The sequence below is a fragment of the Eurosta solidaginis genome, chromosome 4, assembly GCF_040869045.1.
Source record: "Eurosta solidaginis isolate ZX-2024a chromosome 4, ASM4086904v1, whole genome shotgun sequence".
NCBI lineage: Eukaryota > Metazoa > Arthropoda > Insecta > Diptera > Tephritidae > Eurosta > Eurosta solidaginis.
In genome coordinates, this window is record NC_090322.1 from 164,066,695 (window position 1) to 164,083,367 (window position 16,673).

At 35.2% G+C, this 16,673-nt stretch overlaps 2 protein-coding genes across 6 annotated transcripts in view; both read right to left on the reverse strand.

The window, feature by feature from the left end:
- prage overlaps window positions 1-16,673 on the reverse strand; it is a 286,738-nt gene that overhangs the window by 86,583 nt on the left and 183,482 nt on the right. The gene's annotated exons all lie outside the window — the stretch shown is intronic.
- Window positions 8,437-14,548, reverse strand: LOC137250577 (uncharacterized). The gene is made up of 2 exons (XM_067783649.1): window positions 9,648-14,548; window positions 8,437-9,575 (listed from the first exon to the last, which is right to left on the reverse strand). Exon 1 carries the CDS (start codon window positions 14,015-14,017, stop codon window positions 11,591-11,593), a length of 2,427 nt encoding a protein of 808 aa, XP_067639750.1. The 5' UTR covers window positions 14,018-14,548; the 3' UTR covers window positions 8,437-9,575; window positions 9,648-11,590.

The following is a 16,673-nucleotide window of genomic DNA, read 5'->3' on the forward strand; positions in this document are numbered from 1 at the left end:
GCAATTTTTTTTTTTCTTTTTTATTTAAAATAACTATGAAAGTAATTTAGCCGTTAATATGAAATCCATCAAAATTAGAAAAATTTGTAACATTTTCAAACTGGTAGCTTGTTTTTGGTGAAATTGTCATTGTCCCCGCAAAAGTCAAGTGGCTAACGTCACACTAAATGGAACTACCTCCATTTTTTGTATCATGATTACTAGGAATTAACGACTACCCCGCAGTTAGGGTTAAATTTTCGTAGAATATTGTTTATTCTTTTTTGAAAGCCTTCGATTGTATTTCTGCCATGAAAGTTTCGCAGCAAAAATTTCATCTACCATAGCAATTGCTTATTAAAATATAAACGGGAAATGAAACTAAAACAATTTCAATTATTGTTTTATTATAAAATGGATTACCGCGGTGAGTATTATTCTACTACCATTGGGGTGAAAAATGCGACTGTTCCCTATTTGAGCCCTTATTGAAACGAAAAGGTACTAGTCTTCATATGTTCCCATATGAGTACAAAGGGGATTCGTCCCATCGATCCATTTCGGGAATAAATGGGTACAATTAGTCTCTCCATAGAACATCCTCAAACAAAGGAGAACACTTCGACTCATACAAAGAGATCAAAATTGGCATTGGTCGCATACTCCTTTGCGACTTATCCGGGATTCAACCTAGACTAATCGCATTTTTTGCAGGGTAGCTTTCCCAAAACATGCGATATTTTTATACTCAGCTGAGCAGAGTTCACAGAGTATATTAACTTTGTTCGCATAACGGTAATCCGTAACGGCATAAACTAATCGAGATAGATATAGACTTCTATATATCAAAATGATCTGGGTGAAAAAAGAAATTTATTTAGCCATGTCCGTCCGTCCGTTCGTCTGACAACACGATAACTTGAGTAAATTTTGAGGTATCTTGATGAAATTTGGTATGTAGGTTCCTGGGCGCTCATCTCAAATCACTATTTAAAATGAACGAAATCGGACTATAACCACGCCCACTTTTTCGATATCGAAAATTTCGAAAGACCGAAAAAGTGCGATAATTCATTACCAAAGACGGATAAAGCGATGAAACTTGGTAGGTGCGTCGACCTTATGACGCAAAATAGAAAATTAGAAAAATGTTGGACCTTGAGCGTGGCACCGCCCACTTTTAAAAGAAGGTAATTTAAAAGTTTTGCAAGCTGTAATTTGGCAGTCGTTGAAGATATCATGATGAAATTTGCTAGGCACGTTACCCCTATTACTATATGTGTGCTAAATAAAAAATAGCGAAATCGGATGACGAACACGCCCACTTTAAAAAAAAATTGTTTTTAGTCAAATTTTAACAAAAAATTTAATATCTTTACAGTATAAAAGTAAATTATGTCAACATTCGACTCCAGTAATGATATGGTGCAACAAAATACAAAGATAAAAGAAAATTTCAAAATGGGCGTAACTCTGCCCTTTTTCATAATATTCGTCTAGAATACTTTTAATGCCATAAGTCGAACAAAAATTTACCAATCCTTGTGAAATTTGGTAGGGACATAGATTCTATGACGATAACTATTTTCTGTGCAAATGGGTGAAATCGGTTGAAGCCACGCCCAGTTTTTATACACAGTCGACCGTCTGTCCTTCCACTCGGCCGCTAACACGATAACTTGCGCAAAAAACGATATCTTAACTAAACTTAGTTCACGTACTTATCTGAAGTCACTTTATCTTGGTATAAAATAAATCCGACTATGACCACGCCCACTTTTCCGATATCGAAAATTACGAAAAATGAAAAAAATGCCATAATTCTGTACCAAATATGAAAAAAGAGACGAAACATGGTATTGGATTGGTTTTTTGACGCAAAATATAACTTTAGAAAAAACTTTGTAAAATGGGTGTGACACCTACCATATTAAGTAGAAGAAAATGAAAATGTTCTGCAGGGCGAAATCAGAAGCCCTTGGAATCTTGGCAGGAATACTGTTCGTGGTATGACATATATAAATAAATTAGCGGTACCCGACAGAAGATGTTCTGGGTCACCCTGGTCCACATTTTGGTCGATATCTCGAAAACGCCTTCACATATACAACTAACTGCTACTCCCTTTTAAAACCCTCATTAATACTTTTAATTTGATACCCATATCGTACAAACACATTCTAGAGTCACCCCTGGTCCACCCTTATTTCGATATCTCGAAAAAGCGTCCACCTATAGAACTAAGGCCCACTACGTTTTAAATAATCTTTAACACCTTTCATTTGATACACATGTCATACAAACACATTCAAGGGTTACCCTAGGTTCATTTTGCTAAATGTTGTTTTCCCTTATTTTGTCTCCAAAGGTCTCAGCTGAGTATGTAGTTTTCGGTTACACCCGAACTCAGCCTTCCTTACTTGTTTTCGTATACAATTGTCTTCATGCGTAATCGAAATGACTTGCTCTGATAGAAAAATTGTTTCAATAAAGGTTGAACTGGCCGGTCCATGAGGACTCCAATAAAACAATAAATAAATATGATATTGAAATGCTTGCTAACTGAGGTGGCTGTATAACACAAGTTCTTCGACGAAATGCAGAGCAAAAATAATTAAAACCAAGTAAGGACGGGACAGCCGAAGACTTCATACCTTTCATGAATGGGGCTGAACAATATTCTTATCCCTTTCATAATCTCCAAATAATGCGCTGTATAAGATAAGAAATATATAGTGAACAGATGTACATACCTGAACGATTTTAAGATAAATATAAAAAAATGGCAAAAAACCCCCTTATCTGAACGATCGGTTGTATGGGATATATATTATATATAGCTCCGATCGAAATGATTTTTACAGGAAATCTTCTATAATATATTAGAATATATATCACCAAGTTTCACGTTTTTATATTGGAAACTAAGGGGGAAATGGCCAAAAATCTTTCCATCTGAACGATCGGTTGTATGGGATATATATACTACATATAGTTCCGATCAAAGTGATTTTTTCAGGAAATCTTCTATGATATATGAGAATAATTATCACCAAGTTTAACGTTTTTATATTGGAAATTAAGGGAGAAATGGCTAAAAATCTTTTTATCTGAACGATCGGTTGTGTGGGATATATATTATATATAGCTCCGATCGAAATGATTTTTTCATGAAATCTTCTACGATATATTAGAATAAATATCACCAAGTTTAACGTTTTTATATTGGAAATTAAGGGAGAAATTGCCAAAAATCTTTTTTCTCTCTGAACGATCGGTTGTATGGGATATATACTACGTATGGCTCCGATCAAAGTGATTTTTTCTGAAAATCTTCTATGATATATTAAAATATATATCACCGAGTTTCATGTTTATACTTTCTAAATTAAAAGGGGAATGGTCAAAAATCGTTCTATCTGAACGATCGGTTGTATGGGATATAACTATATATAGCTACGATCAAAGTGATTTTTTCAGGAGATCTTCTATGTTATATTAGAATATATATCACCTAGTTTCACGTTTATACTTTCTAAATTGCTGCAGGAATGACCAAAATCGTCTTATCTGAATGATCGGGTGTATGGAAGATATATGTTATAGTGGTCCGATCCTACCGAATCCGACAAATGTTTAATATAATACAAAAATACATCCTTGTGCCAAATTGCATTGAGATATCTCAAAATTTGAGGGACTAGTTTGCGTTCAAACAGACAGGCGGACGGACGGACAGACGGACATGGCTATATCAACTCAGTTCGTCGCCCTGATCAATTCGGTATACTTAATGCTGAGTCTATCTTCTATATTTATCAACGTTCCAAACATCGGACCAAAGTTAATATACCATTTCATGTTCATGAAAGGTATAAAAATAATACAAAATATAATTTCCACACTATTCATATTAATTTATCTTGTTGTGGTGCTGTGACGTTTTGCGCTTACATAGTCTTAGTTGAGGAATTTGTTTCTTTATTGTTTATTTTGTTTTGGTGTTATTTTTGGTTTTGCGAAACAGTTCTCCTGCTGTGAACAGCACTGCTATATGCCACATGCAATGCTACAATTTTTCTAAATTTAAACACACTGGAGTGGTGGAGGTCCTCAACACTTAGTAGATGTGTGAAAGAAAAATTAAGTGTAAGGAATTATGTTGATGTTATTCATATATTTCAATTTGCTTTGCAGTGTAGAAATGAAGTGAGAGAGATATTTTCCGGTGGGAAAAATCTAAAAAAATATATACATATATTATGTGTACATAATACTTTTCCAATTTGCGTCATGCTACTTTTAATTTTTCCTAAAAAATTAATGTTAGCTCCCATGTTTATGCGGACACTGAAAAGTGTCTGCATAGCATATGCATTTTCTGTGAGAAGCTTTTATGACAGAAATACACTCGAAGTTTTTGCAAGACCACTGCCGGATGGCGACCTCGCTGACAAAACCACTTTCTAAAACATTTTCCTTGACTTGAACCCAGGACCATCCATATGGTAGGCGAGAATGCTCGGTATGGTAGGCGAGAACGCTCCCATTGCACCATGTCGGCCAGCTAAAATTAAGAATGTTAGGCCCACATGTAGAACAACCATTTATCTTTTTTAGTTCAGAGTAAATTTTAAAATTCGTCCAAATTGTTTGACTTTAAAAACTCATGAAAAGTTTAACTCTGATTTAAAAGGATAGCCTGAGGCACACTTGCAGCGGTGCAAGTTATATTTTTAGCTCAGAGTTAGTTTAAAAATTTTTCAAAAATATATGCGTTTTAACCCCTCATGTCAGGTTAACTCTGAGTTAAAAAGTTAACTTTCTGTTCTGCAAGTGGGCCTTAGCAATATGACGAGCTCTAATTATATTTAATAGACAATTGACACATATAAACAGAAAGTCAAAAGTATTATATTTTTTCCCAATTTTAATTTTCATACCCATAATTTTTCTCTATATTTAGATTTGGCCGAAAATATATGTACCTTGGTTCAGCTTTTCCATTTTTATGAAAACTGTTTCATTCATATATTTTAATGAATGAATACATTCTAATTTCAGATGTCTGCTTTAATATTATTCATGCATTGTACTTTATTTTGTTATGTGTATACGAACAGTAGCTAACAGGAAGATAGCAGTGGAAATTTCACCAAGTTTTAATCCCTTTTTGTTGCGGAAAAAACGTACATGAATTTTGTTACTGAAACCAAAAATTTTCTCGATTTTTTCGAATATTCTGAAAACGTTTTTGGACTGGTTTGCGTAGGGACACGATATCGAATGAAAAGTACCGATACTCATATCAAGTATCGCTCTACAAGTATCGAGTACTCGATAGTATCGAATGGAGATGACTTTATAATCAAAGTATAGATACTAAACTGACAAGACAAATGCGCGCATAAATATTAAACCCTGAAACGAGATCTCAATATCCCTTTGGCTGTGTGTTGCAATAAGGCCGGATTTAGAAAGAACTCTCTGTCAAGTGCCTAAAATTTTCCAGGGGAGCTATCAACTTTTCGCTTCGTTTTACGTCCCAAAAACTTATCTGTCAAATCGAACCAATGAGGAAAGCGTTCTTTGTAAATCCGGCACACGGCAACTTTGATTGTGAAGTCAGTTTTCTGCTTTTTCTGAAAATTTTTTCCGATTCGTGGAAACAATTAGAAAGAGACAAACTTACAAAGATCTTATCTTGCAGGTATGCCGCCACTTTTTATACAAAATTTGATGCGATAGTGTGGTCGAAACACTCGATGCCAAAAATTTTAGCTATAAAAGTATCGAATCTGAAAAGTATCATATCGATCAAAATTATGGACGTTTGTAATAAAAAGTGACACTGCAATTGGCCTCTTCGTTGCTGTATGTATGTATATGCACCCGGCAGTGATATGAACAAGTTGTTAGCTGCTTCATAGCTAGTACAAATGCCAAGCCAACTGGAATGAGTACTGGTGATTTTGTCACGGCAACTGAAAGCTCACTACCAATCGTAGCGTTAAACTCTGAAAATCGTTGTGACTCGCAGACTGTGATGGCATCTGGCGTCTGTCATTTTAGTATCACTAGATGTCGCTGTAAGCTGCGACTACGTTTTATATTGCTACACAGTCGGATAGGCCTTACTACGAAATTTATTGATACATATTATAGCAGCGTACTATTATGCTGCGACAAACTGTTCTTTCTATTGGATTTGTCATTGCTATTTTAAGTAAGAGTGATTGTGAAGTGCGATTTGAACCATATTTCTCCTTCATCGTTTTTTAGTCGTAGGCACGGAATGTGGCTAATCAAAATTTTTAGTAACCAATTAATCGCACGGGCCTGTTTGCATATATAACTAAATAATATCCGAAAGAATTGTTTGTAAAATCTTTATTGTTATTTCAATTGAATTTCTTAACGCTAGCCGCCAAGATGTCTTGAGCGCTAAATGATTCACTCTATGGATTAATAGTCCTTATATTATTTATTTTTAAGAAGCTTTAAATTAACAGATTGTCATAATAGATTATAATGGACTAGAAAAACCCTTAATACATATACGTACTTTAACACAATTAAAAAAATCAATCCATTCGAATCAATAAGAGTATTATTAACAAGCGTAAAAAAACATAAAACATCCTATTACTCTAATAATTTTGCTGCTTCCATCAAATAAATGCAATCAAATATTTAACAAGAGCAAAATAGAAAAATTTCAACCAGTCATTATATAGAAAAGGGAATTATTCATAATCATGATTAGTCTCATACATGACTAAAATGTAAAGAATTGCAGTCACTTCGCTTTGCACGCTAAATACTGAGTTATAAAACAATTCTTTAAATATTTAACTTAGATGAGTATTATAAATAAAAAAATAAATGTAAGGCGCGATAACCTCCGAAGAGATTTTAGGCCGAGGTTCTTTTCCAATTTCTTTCTTTCTTTTAATTTTCCCACGGAAGGGGACCTACTTGTTTTATGCCGCTCCAAACGGCATCTGCAAGGCAGATGAGTTTTCACTGAGAGCTTTTCATGGCAGAAATACACTCGGAGTGCTTGGTAAACACTGACGAGGGGCGACCCCGCTTAGAAAAATTTTCTTCTGATTGAAAAACCTTGTTTCTAAAATTTTAATGGTGCTTTGCCCGGGCGTGAACCCAGGATCTTCGATGTGGTAGGCGGAGCACGCTACCATCACACCACGGTGGCCGCCAACGATTACGAATATCGCTAAACAAATATTAACTTTTGTTTTTATTTTGTGTCTTTAATACTTTGTCTTTATTATTCATAATTTATCATGAATTCTGTGCTATATACTTTTATTTGAAAAATTTGTCTTTTCCTACTTAGTATGCGAAGGTACAGCGGCGTGCACGAAAATAGCAATGGTATTCTTTATAAAATTTCGCAAATTCTCCTTTTTAATTATCGCAAATTAAAGAACACACTTCCAAGAACTTTGCAGCTCAAAATATGCAAAACAAACTTAAAAACGATTTTTTTAGTTAGGCCAACTCTTTGTAAATTGCTTGCTGGGTAGGAGCCGCTTGTAGACCTTCCTGACGCGAAAGCGGCGAAATGCATAGAAGGAAAAAGTGAAAACTTTTGTTTTTTCTTTATTACTCCATCGGCCGTAGAAGCTCCTACCCAGCAAACAAACTTAAACACTTTTTCGAACAAATTCGAAAGTTCGGAATAATTTTACGAACTTTTCTGAAAACCTTTGTGAATTTTTTGGGGGTGCAGTTTTGTAGCCCCATCCATTTTAGTCCTAAAAAGTACAGGTATTTAAAATTTTCTTTTTATAAAGCAAGAAAATTTGAAAAACTTTTTGGAAAAAGAACTATCAAAAATCAATGCGTGTCTTGAGATACTTTTAACTTATACTTTTTTAGACTAAAATCGATTGAGCTATAAAACTGCATAATCATAAGAATTCAGAGAACTCGAATAAAAATTTTGAAATTTTCATGGAATTTTCTTTTTTTATTTTTTATTTTTATTTTTTTTAAATCGTTTTAAGATTGGTTTTTAAAATTCAGTTACAAAATTATAGAAGGTTTTTCTAAAGTTACAGAAAATAAATACTGTAAGGAGGGATTTATATAACTAAATTTGTTAAAAATTGCCACAGCTTTTGTCGTGCTCGCTGCTGTTTATACGATTATGTACTAGTGCATACAAATTTACAATAGCTTCCATGCATGGATGTGTTTGTACAGATATTTGCCGGTCAGCCATGGTTCTATGCATGCATTGGCAAAAATCGGCAAAACCTACTCAATATTTACTTAATAAAGAAGAAAAGAAAAAATAGATAGAAAAAATGTTTACAATCTAGCTCAGCATTTGTGGGTATGCATATTCATTAATTTGTTTGCCTCTTTCTATTGCATTTTATCTTTAGCTTGTCCGCAACTTTTTTTATAATTATTATCTGAAATTCAAAAAATGTGATAAATTTTAGCAAAACTCATGTGATCTTTTCTCGTGATAACGTGATAACTAACATATATAAAAAGATAACTGACATGCAATGATTAGTGGCATAGTTGTTGTATTTGTTCTTTTCCGACTCGTTTGCAAATGATTACATCTATTGTGGTATTTTCAATTAATTTTGAATTTTTTGTTTGTTTTCATATTACTTTTGTAATTATTTTGTATAGTGCACCATATGTATCAAAAATAGAGCTCGTGGTATTTGATTAATCTAATATTCGAATTCTCTAATATTAGATTTTCGGAATTCGATTAGTTAAAATCGAGTAGTCGTAAATCAAATAATTGTTCGTTGTCGACTGCATAAAAAGTTATAGCAATGTTCCGGCGGTACTATGAGCTACGTCGTGTTTTAGAGTGCAGAAAATGGTAGAATAATAAGAACGAATGACATGCACTTTGTAGCAACGCGGTACGGATATGCCTTCCGTGATCATTTCAGGATCATTTTGGTCACTCCTAGAAAGTTTTAATGACTTTGTCGTTGTCATTTCGGGATACTGCTAGAATCCATTCGAGGTCATATCGTGATGTTTGTAGGGATTGTCGGGATCATTCGGGGACTGTTTGTGATTCTTCCTGGACCGCTTTTACGCATCATTTAAGAAATATTCAACTTACTCAGATTGCCTGATTTTGACTTTTAGTTCTTTCATTAGTTTAACCAATGTATTAAGTTTTTTTTTTACTTGTAGCAAAGCGCATTATTTTCTGTTCAAATTCTTTCTTAGGTATGGAGTTTTTCTCGAAATTATTAGCGATATTCACAGACGTGCAAAGAATAATGAAAAAACTTCCAGAATATTAAGCACACCAAATAGCTGGCTCAGAAGTAGATAACATCAGTGAGAGTAAAAAGTGTCATACTTAGTTGCTTTATCATAAATATAAACGAAAAGTGATGATAAATTTTAAATGATGATAAATTTATCACACCCACTCAGATAAAAATTGCTGTATTTTTATTGAAGATATATCAGTATTTTTAGTCACATTGTTTACTTTTGTTTATTTGAATTGTGCATATTTTAACAAATAGTCATAACATATGTTTAGTACCTAAGTACTTATCTATAATATATGCCTTTTTTATTTGTTGTTTTTCGGCCTTCAATATTTAAATTATTAAATTTTTCGATATTATAATAATATATGCCGATATTTTGAGTCATGAGTAATAGTAAGGAGCTTATGAGTAATAAATGCAAATACTCTTAATTTAGTATTAGCTGTGTTTTTCTACGAATGTATACATACATGTGCACTTAAACTTTAAATGGAGTGCTAAATGCATAACTTTATCTGCACTTATGAAATTGTTGCGCGTAAAATGTGTGGTAAAAAGTGTGTCTCTCCACTATTCTCCACTTACGATTTGGGTATGCGTTATACACTATGACAGATGTGTGCGTGTCTCCACTATTTCACTATATACTACTACTATGTGTAATTTCCGATGAGCGCTTTTTTAGTCGCAAACGCAGATGTATGTATATGCAAGTCAAAAAAAATATAGGGCCATTGTTTGCTAATAAAACTTCAACAGATGTTGAATTTAAACAAGAACTAAAAAAAATTTTTTTTTTGTGTGGTTAAATATTTTAATATAAAAGCTAGATTTTTTATAGTTGATTCATGCATTTTTGATGTGCATTGATGTGAAGACATCTTTGCTTGCAGTTTGGGGAAATACAGAATGAAAGCGTAAGATGCAAGTGTAGCCGTAAGCGTAAAGAAATAAGAAAAATTGGGAACAAAAGCAAAGATTCGAAGTCGAAAGCGATCGCAAAACCGTAGTCCGATAAGACATCTTGTTTTGGATGAGTCATTGGTTTGTTATCGAAGAGATGTTATTCATTATTTATCGGCGAGTTATCGCTTTGTTATCGGTGCATAAATTTGCTAGCGATAACAGAGGTTATCGAAGAGCTACCGATTTTTTATCGAGTTTTACGAGAAGTCGGTTTGTTATTGAGAATTCATCGATTTAGTATGAAAAAAATTTCGACTAACTATCAAAGAGTTATCACTATGTTATGGAAAAGTTCTAGATTTGTTATTGAAAAGTTTAGTGATTTTTTATCAAAAAATTATCGATATGTTATCGAAAAATTACAGACTTACTTTAGAAAAGTTATAGGTATGCTATCGAAAAGTTAGATAGATTTGTAAGGTATTTGTTATCGTTATGATATTGACCTATTATCGAAAAAATATGGATTTGTTAAGAGAGTGTTATCGGCTTGTTATCTGCATATTATCGAATTGATATCGAAATGTTATGGCCTTTTAATAGAAATATCGATTTTTTATCCAAATTTTTCGCTTTTTGTCAGCATTTTATCAATTTGTTATCGGCTTGTTGTAGAATATTTATCTATTTGTCGATATGTTATCAATTTGTTATCGGTGCGCTATCGATATCTTATGGACCAAACTCATACCAATATAATTTCAATAGAAAATCGATGACACATTTGTGGTCCGATTTGGCTCATATTTGGAACATATTGCAACGAATTTGCTTGCAAACGTCTTATTTGCAATCCTCTGCTAAGTTCGAATCACTAAACTGTTGAATAAATAACTCCAATATTGAATAATGGAAAAATGGCCTTTATTAAAATGCTTCACAATAACACTCAAACTGTGCAACGAATAGCTTAATAACCAAACTGATAGCTGAAATGAAACTCCACTAATCAAAATAATACTGGTATTGCTCGCTAGATATCTTCTTAGTCGTAACTGCTGATCAACTCAAATCAAACTGAATTACATTTTACTCGCTTGTGCCGCTTTTATAGTTTACGCTGCATACATCTAGGCTCTTCTATTTCCAGAACTTACCAACTATTTCGAGTGTTTATAGTTCTCATATAGTTTCTACTTTTCAGCGTCTCTCAGATGTATGTGAGTTTGTAGTTTACAGTCTCTCGCACACACATAGGCGTATAAGTAAATGCATCTGTGTGTGACATCTCTCGGCTGCCTTATATATGTGTATACATGATTTGATTATTGACGTGAACATCGCTTAGCATCGCCTTAGTGATGGTATAGGTTAGGGATGCTAATATCCGTGACACTGCCCTCCACCTAAGTCTGATCGTCCCGATCAGACAAATCTCTCGATCTAAACGCTGCTAGCATCGCCAAATGTACCACTCTTCTACTCCGTGGTTTCTCAATGCTTTGTATGCGGTAGATGGTATCACTGATCTTCTTCACAACCTTGTGCGGGCCTTCCCAACTGCACCGAAATTTGGATGGAACATCTTTCCGCCGGTGAGGGTTATATAACAGTACCAAATCTCCCGCCAAGAAACCTTTCGAATTATTTTCCTTGTCGTACCTGTGTTTCATCTTACTACTCATTATCCTGGATCGTTCCCTCGCACTCTGTTGCTTGACCAATGAAGAACTACTTCGCAGAGCTTGCGCTGGACGGATTTCCTTTGCATAATCAGTATCGTTCCGACGCTTCACAACAGTAGGCTTGAAACCACCCTTGCATTCTTTCTTCGTTTCAGTACGTCCGTTAGGGCTTTTCAATGCCAGTATTTCTCTCACAGGTACCTTCGGTTTTAATTTGTTTGGCCCATTTGTTCCATCAACCTTTACCTTTGAATTTTGTGGCCTTCGTCGAGTCTTCTCCACCAGTACCCGATTACTGCTGAACCCTTTTTCCAAACTAAAGTTAAGTGGCACATCTTGGTTCTCATAACACATCACCCTTCTCTGCATATCGATCTTGATGTCATGGTCAACCAAGAAATCCACTCCCAATATAACTTCATCAACAATCTCCGCCACAACAAATTTCTGTAGAACCATGACCTTCCCAATCAATACTTCACATATCACTTCTCCCTGAACTTGGTTATACTCGCCAGTGACCGTACGCAACTTTGCTCCAGGTAACGGTTTTACTCTCCTGTTGACCAAGTCAGATCGGATCAAGGAATGAGATGCGCCCGTATCTACAGTCAGTACTCGTTCTTTGCCATCCACATTCCCTCTGACGGTAAGACTGCTCGATTTTCTACCAATTTGCGACACAGATATCACAGGGCATTCAATAGCCGGATCTAGCTCTCTACCTCTTACTCGCTCTTGCTCATCTCCTCCAGCTTTGCGTTTATGGCCACCCACATTGTTGGAACTATTAGGACCAAGATCGCAATGACGTGCAATGTGACCTGGGTTGCCGCACTTGAAACATTTAATAACTCCGGCATTCTTCTGTTGAGATCCCTTCAGTGCTTCCAAAATTGTTTCTACCCACTCTGGCCTTTCTACTTCCACACGGCGTGCTTTGAAAACTGGCTTACACAGAAGCGACGCTGTTTCCTGTATCAGAGCATGCGATACCGTTTCAGCAAATGTTAGTTTGGGATTCGCATATGTAGCCCGCTTCGTTTCCACATCTCGTATGCCATTTATAAAACTCTGGATTTTTACCCTCTCGGTGTATTCCACGGGTGCGTCCGCATTTGCGAGATGAGCCAACCTTTCAACATCTGAAGCAAACTCCTGCAATGTCTCATTTGCTTTTTGGTAGCGGTTTTGCAACTCAATTTGGAATATCTGTTTTCTATGCTCGCTTCCATAACGTCGTTCTACAGCAGCCATCAATGCTTCATAATTGTTCCGCTCTCCTTCGGGAATCGTCTGCAGGATTTCCGCTGCTGGTCCCTTCAATGCCACGAACAATGCAGCAACTTTATCTTCCGCATTCCAGTTGTTCACTGCTGCGGTCTTCTCAAACTGTAGCTTGAAGACCTGGAAAGGAAGAGAACCGTCAAAAGATGGAGTTTTTACCTTCGTATTGCTCGCTGAAGCAGTCGGCCGATTAAGTTGCAATTCCTGTATACGACCTCTCAATGCATCCACCTCTGCCTCGAATTTTTCTTCAAACTGCGTTATTTTCTCGTCCATACGCGCTTCGAGTTTTGATGATATACGCGCCTCTTGCTCTTTCAGTTGTGTTTCCATCTTTGATGTAATCTGTGTCGACATTTCTGAAATACGTGTCTCATGTGTTTCCAGCTGGGATGCCATATATGCCTTCTGCTCTTCCAATTGTGATGTTATACGGGTTTCCTGCGATTCCAGTTGGGATATCATATACGTCTTCTGTTCTTCCATCTGTGATGACATATACGTTTTCTGTTCTTCCAGTTGTGATGACATGTTGGTGGATATTTGTGATGACATTTCTGTTATACGTGCCTCTTGCGCTTCCATCTTAGATGTTACTGTCGATGTTTGAGCAGTTATTGCAGCCAATATCATGTTCAAGTCTGTGCTGGTAATTGTCTGTGATGATTCGTTTTTCTCTTCAATTTTTGTTGTCTCCTCGCCATCAAGATGAAAGTCATACTTTTCCACATCAATTCCTTCTCCTTCCATTGCCTCTCGTAGCCGTGCCTGAAGTTCAAGTTTAACGCCGCTTGTATTCAATCCACGGCTCTCCAACTCCTTCTTTAGTTGCTGGATCTTCAATTCACTGAACTTTGCCATGCCCTTGTTGTCCTCTGGAATTTATTCAACAATTCCTCTTCTGACACCAATTGTAACGAATTTGCTTGCAAACGTCTTATTTGCAATCCTCTGCTAAGTTCGAATCACTAAACTGTTGAATAAATAACTCCAATATTGAATAATGGAAAAATGGCCTTTATTAAAATGCTTCACAATAACACTCAAACTGTGCAACCAATAGCTTAATAACCAAACTGATAGCTCAAATGAAACTCCACTAATCAAAATAATACTGGTATTGCTCGCTAGATATCTTCTTAGTCGTAACTGCTGATCAACTCAAATCAAACTGAATTACATTTTACTCGCTTGTGCCGCTTTTATAGTTTACGCTGCATACATCTAGGCTCTTCTATTTCCAGAACTTACCAACTATTTCGAGTGTTTATAGTTCTCATATAGTTTCTACTTTTCAGCGTCTCTCAGATGTATGTGAGTTTGTAGTTTACAGTCTCTCGCACACACATAGGCGTATAAGTAAATGCATCTGTGTGTGACATCTCTCGGCTGCCTTATATATGTGTATACATGATTTGATTATTGACGTGAACATCGCTTAGCATCGCCTTAGTGATGGTATAGGTTAGGGATGCTAATATCCGTGACAATATAATACATACATGGATAGAAAGCGACCAATGAAAAAATCGCCGCCAGGTGGCGCAAGGATTAAGGTTTTCAAGAAAATCATATTTGCTGTCCGATTTGGCTCATATTTGGAACACATATTACATATAGAAATAGAAATCGCTTTATTTAAAAAAATCCCGATGGGTTCGGCAAGGATCGAGATATTAAAAATACTCGTATTTGTGGTCCGATTTGGCTCATATTTGGAACAAATATTACATACATTCCGGTTAGAAGTGACATCAAAATACTTTGGAGTTAGAGGAGGAACAAGCATGCGTGGCGATGAGTGGAGTAAAGTCTTTGGAAGGATTATGTATTGAGGACTTAGATTGTAACAAATTGTCAGGAAAGAGTCCTTGTAATAATGAGTCACTAAATGATCTAAATAAAATGGGAAATAATAGGCAATTAAATAAAGACTAAAAACTTGAAAATAAAATAATAAGAAAAAAAAGTCTATTGATAATCATAAGTAAGACCAACTGAACCTTAATCAGGTTATGCTACGCCTCACATTTTTAGAAATTCCACGCGCCCATCGCTTTTATTTAGTTGTCAGATCAACGAACTATATTGATGAGGAGTGTGAAGACTAGTACCTAGGACCTACCTAATTATTTTCTAGCATTATTATTATTATTATTATTATTATTATTTTTTCTTATTGTTATTATTATTACTAATGCAAGTATTGTTTTCAATAAAACCGTTTAACTGACATTGTTTTTAAATTATTTTATTTTTTATTATTACAATTTAAACTCTATTTTTAGAAAAACTTATTATATAATTTTTCTCTAATATCAGTAACAAAAATAATTGTATAACCCAATTTGAGCATGTCTCGCTAATTAAATACCGATAATAATCATATATATTATTTGTAATTGCTGTTTTTATGTACGAGTCCCTTTTTCGCTCTTATTTGGAATCCAAATCTATAAATAACGTTTTGGTTATAAAAATGGATATTCGGGCTATTAGCAAGCTTTTGGCAATTTTGATCGTAGTGCTTTTGTTTAGGTATATTATATTAAAATAATTTGTTAAAAATAAACAATTGTGAGCACACAAAGAAATATATTTGTACTATGGCACTATTGTGAATATTTGCACTGCATTACCGGCAGTTGTTACCAACGCCAGATGGCAGCACAAGCTGTATAATTGATTGATAGAAGAGCTCATTTCTGTTGATATTTGATAAGATACTTTTATACTGGTTGCGCAAGATGTGCACGGGTCCGGCTCGTATTGATATAATAGTGAACAGCGGAAGTAGTGCTTATAAAAGCAATGCTATAAACCCAATGTTACTAAGCACTTAGAGCGCGCCTATAATTATTCCACACAATTAGGATTAAAAAGCATATAGAATTAGTATGTACAACAAAAAGGCAACACTTAGAGACCAATTGGAAAGCGATCAGAGGGGCATTCATATGGCTGAGTGGATAAAGCCCTTACACTAGTATAGTTAAAGTATTGTAACGAATTTTGGAAAATTCCGCTTATTCCAATCCTTGTGCTAATGTTCGAACCACTAAACTGTTGAATAAATAACTCCAATATTCAATAATGCAAAATGGTCTTTATCGGACTACTTTGATAGTACTTCACAATAACACTCATACTTCGCAACCAACAGCGTGCTTAAATCAAAACTGATCCATGACCACTCAACTTCCGCTGCTTTTATACTATCCGTTGCTTCACTCGCATATTTATGCTAAAGTTTAGACCCTTTCCTTCTAGAATCTCTTGCTTTGTTACCAGCTATATGAGTGTGTATTTGTAGTTTATAGCCTCTCACATAGCCATATGCGTGTGTATATGTGAGTACTACTTCGGCTGATGATTACATGTGGTTATGAGTATCTCTCCGTCGCCTTGTATGTATGTGTGTAGATGATGATTGATTTGTTTACGTACATACGAGTAGCTGCTTAGGATCGGCTTAGTGATGATAGTATCACTTAGTGATGATAATATTCGTCACAGT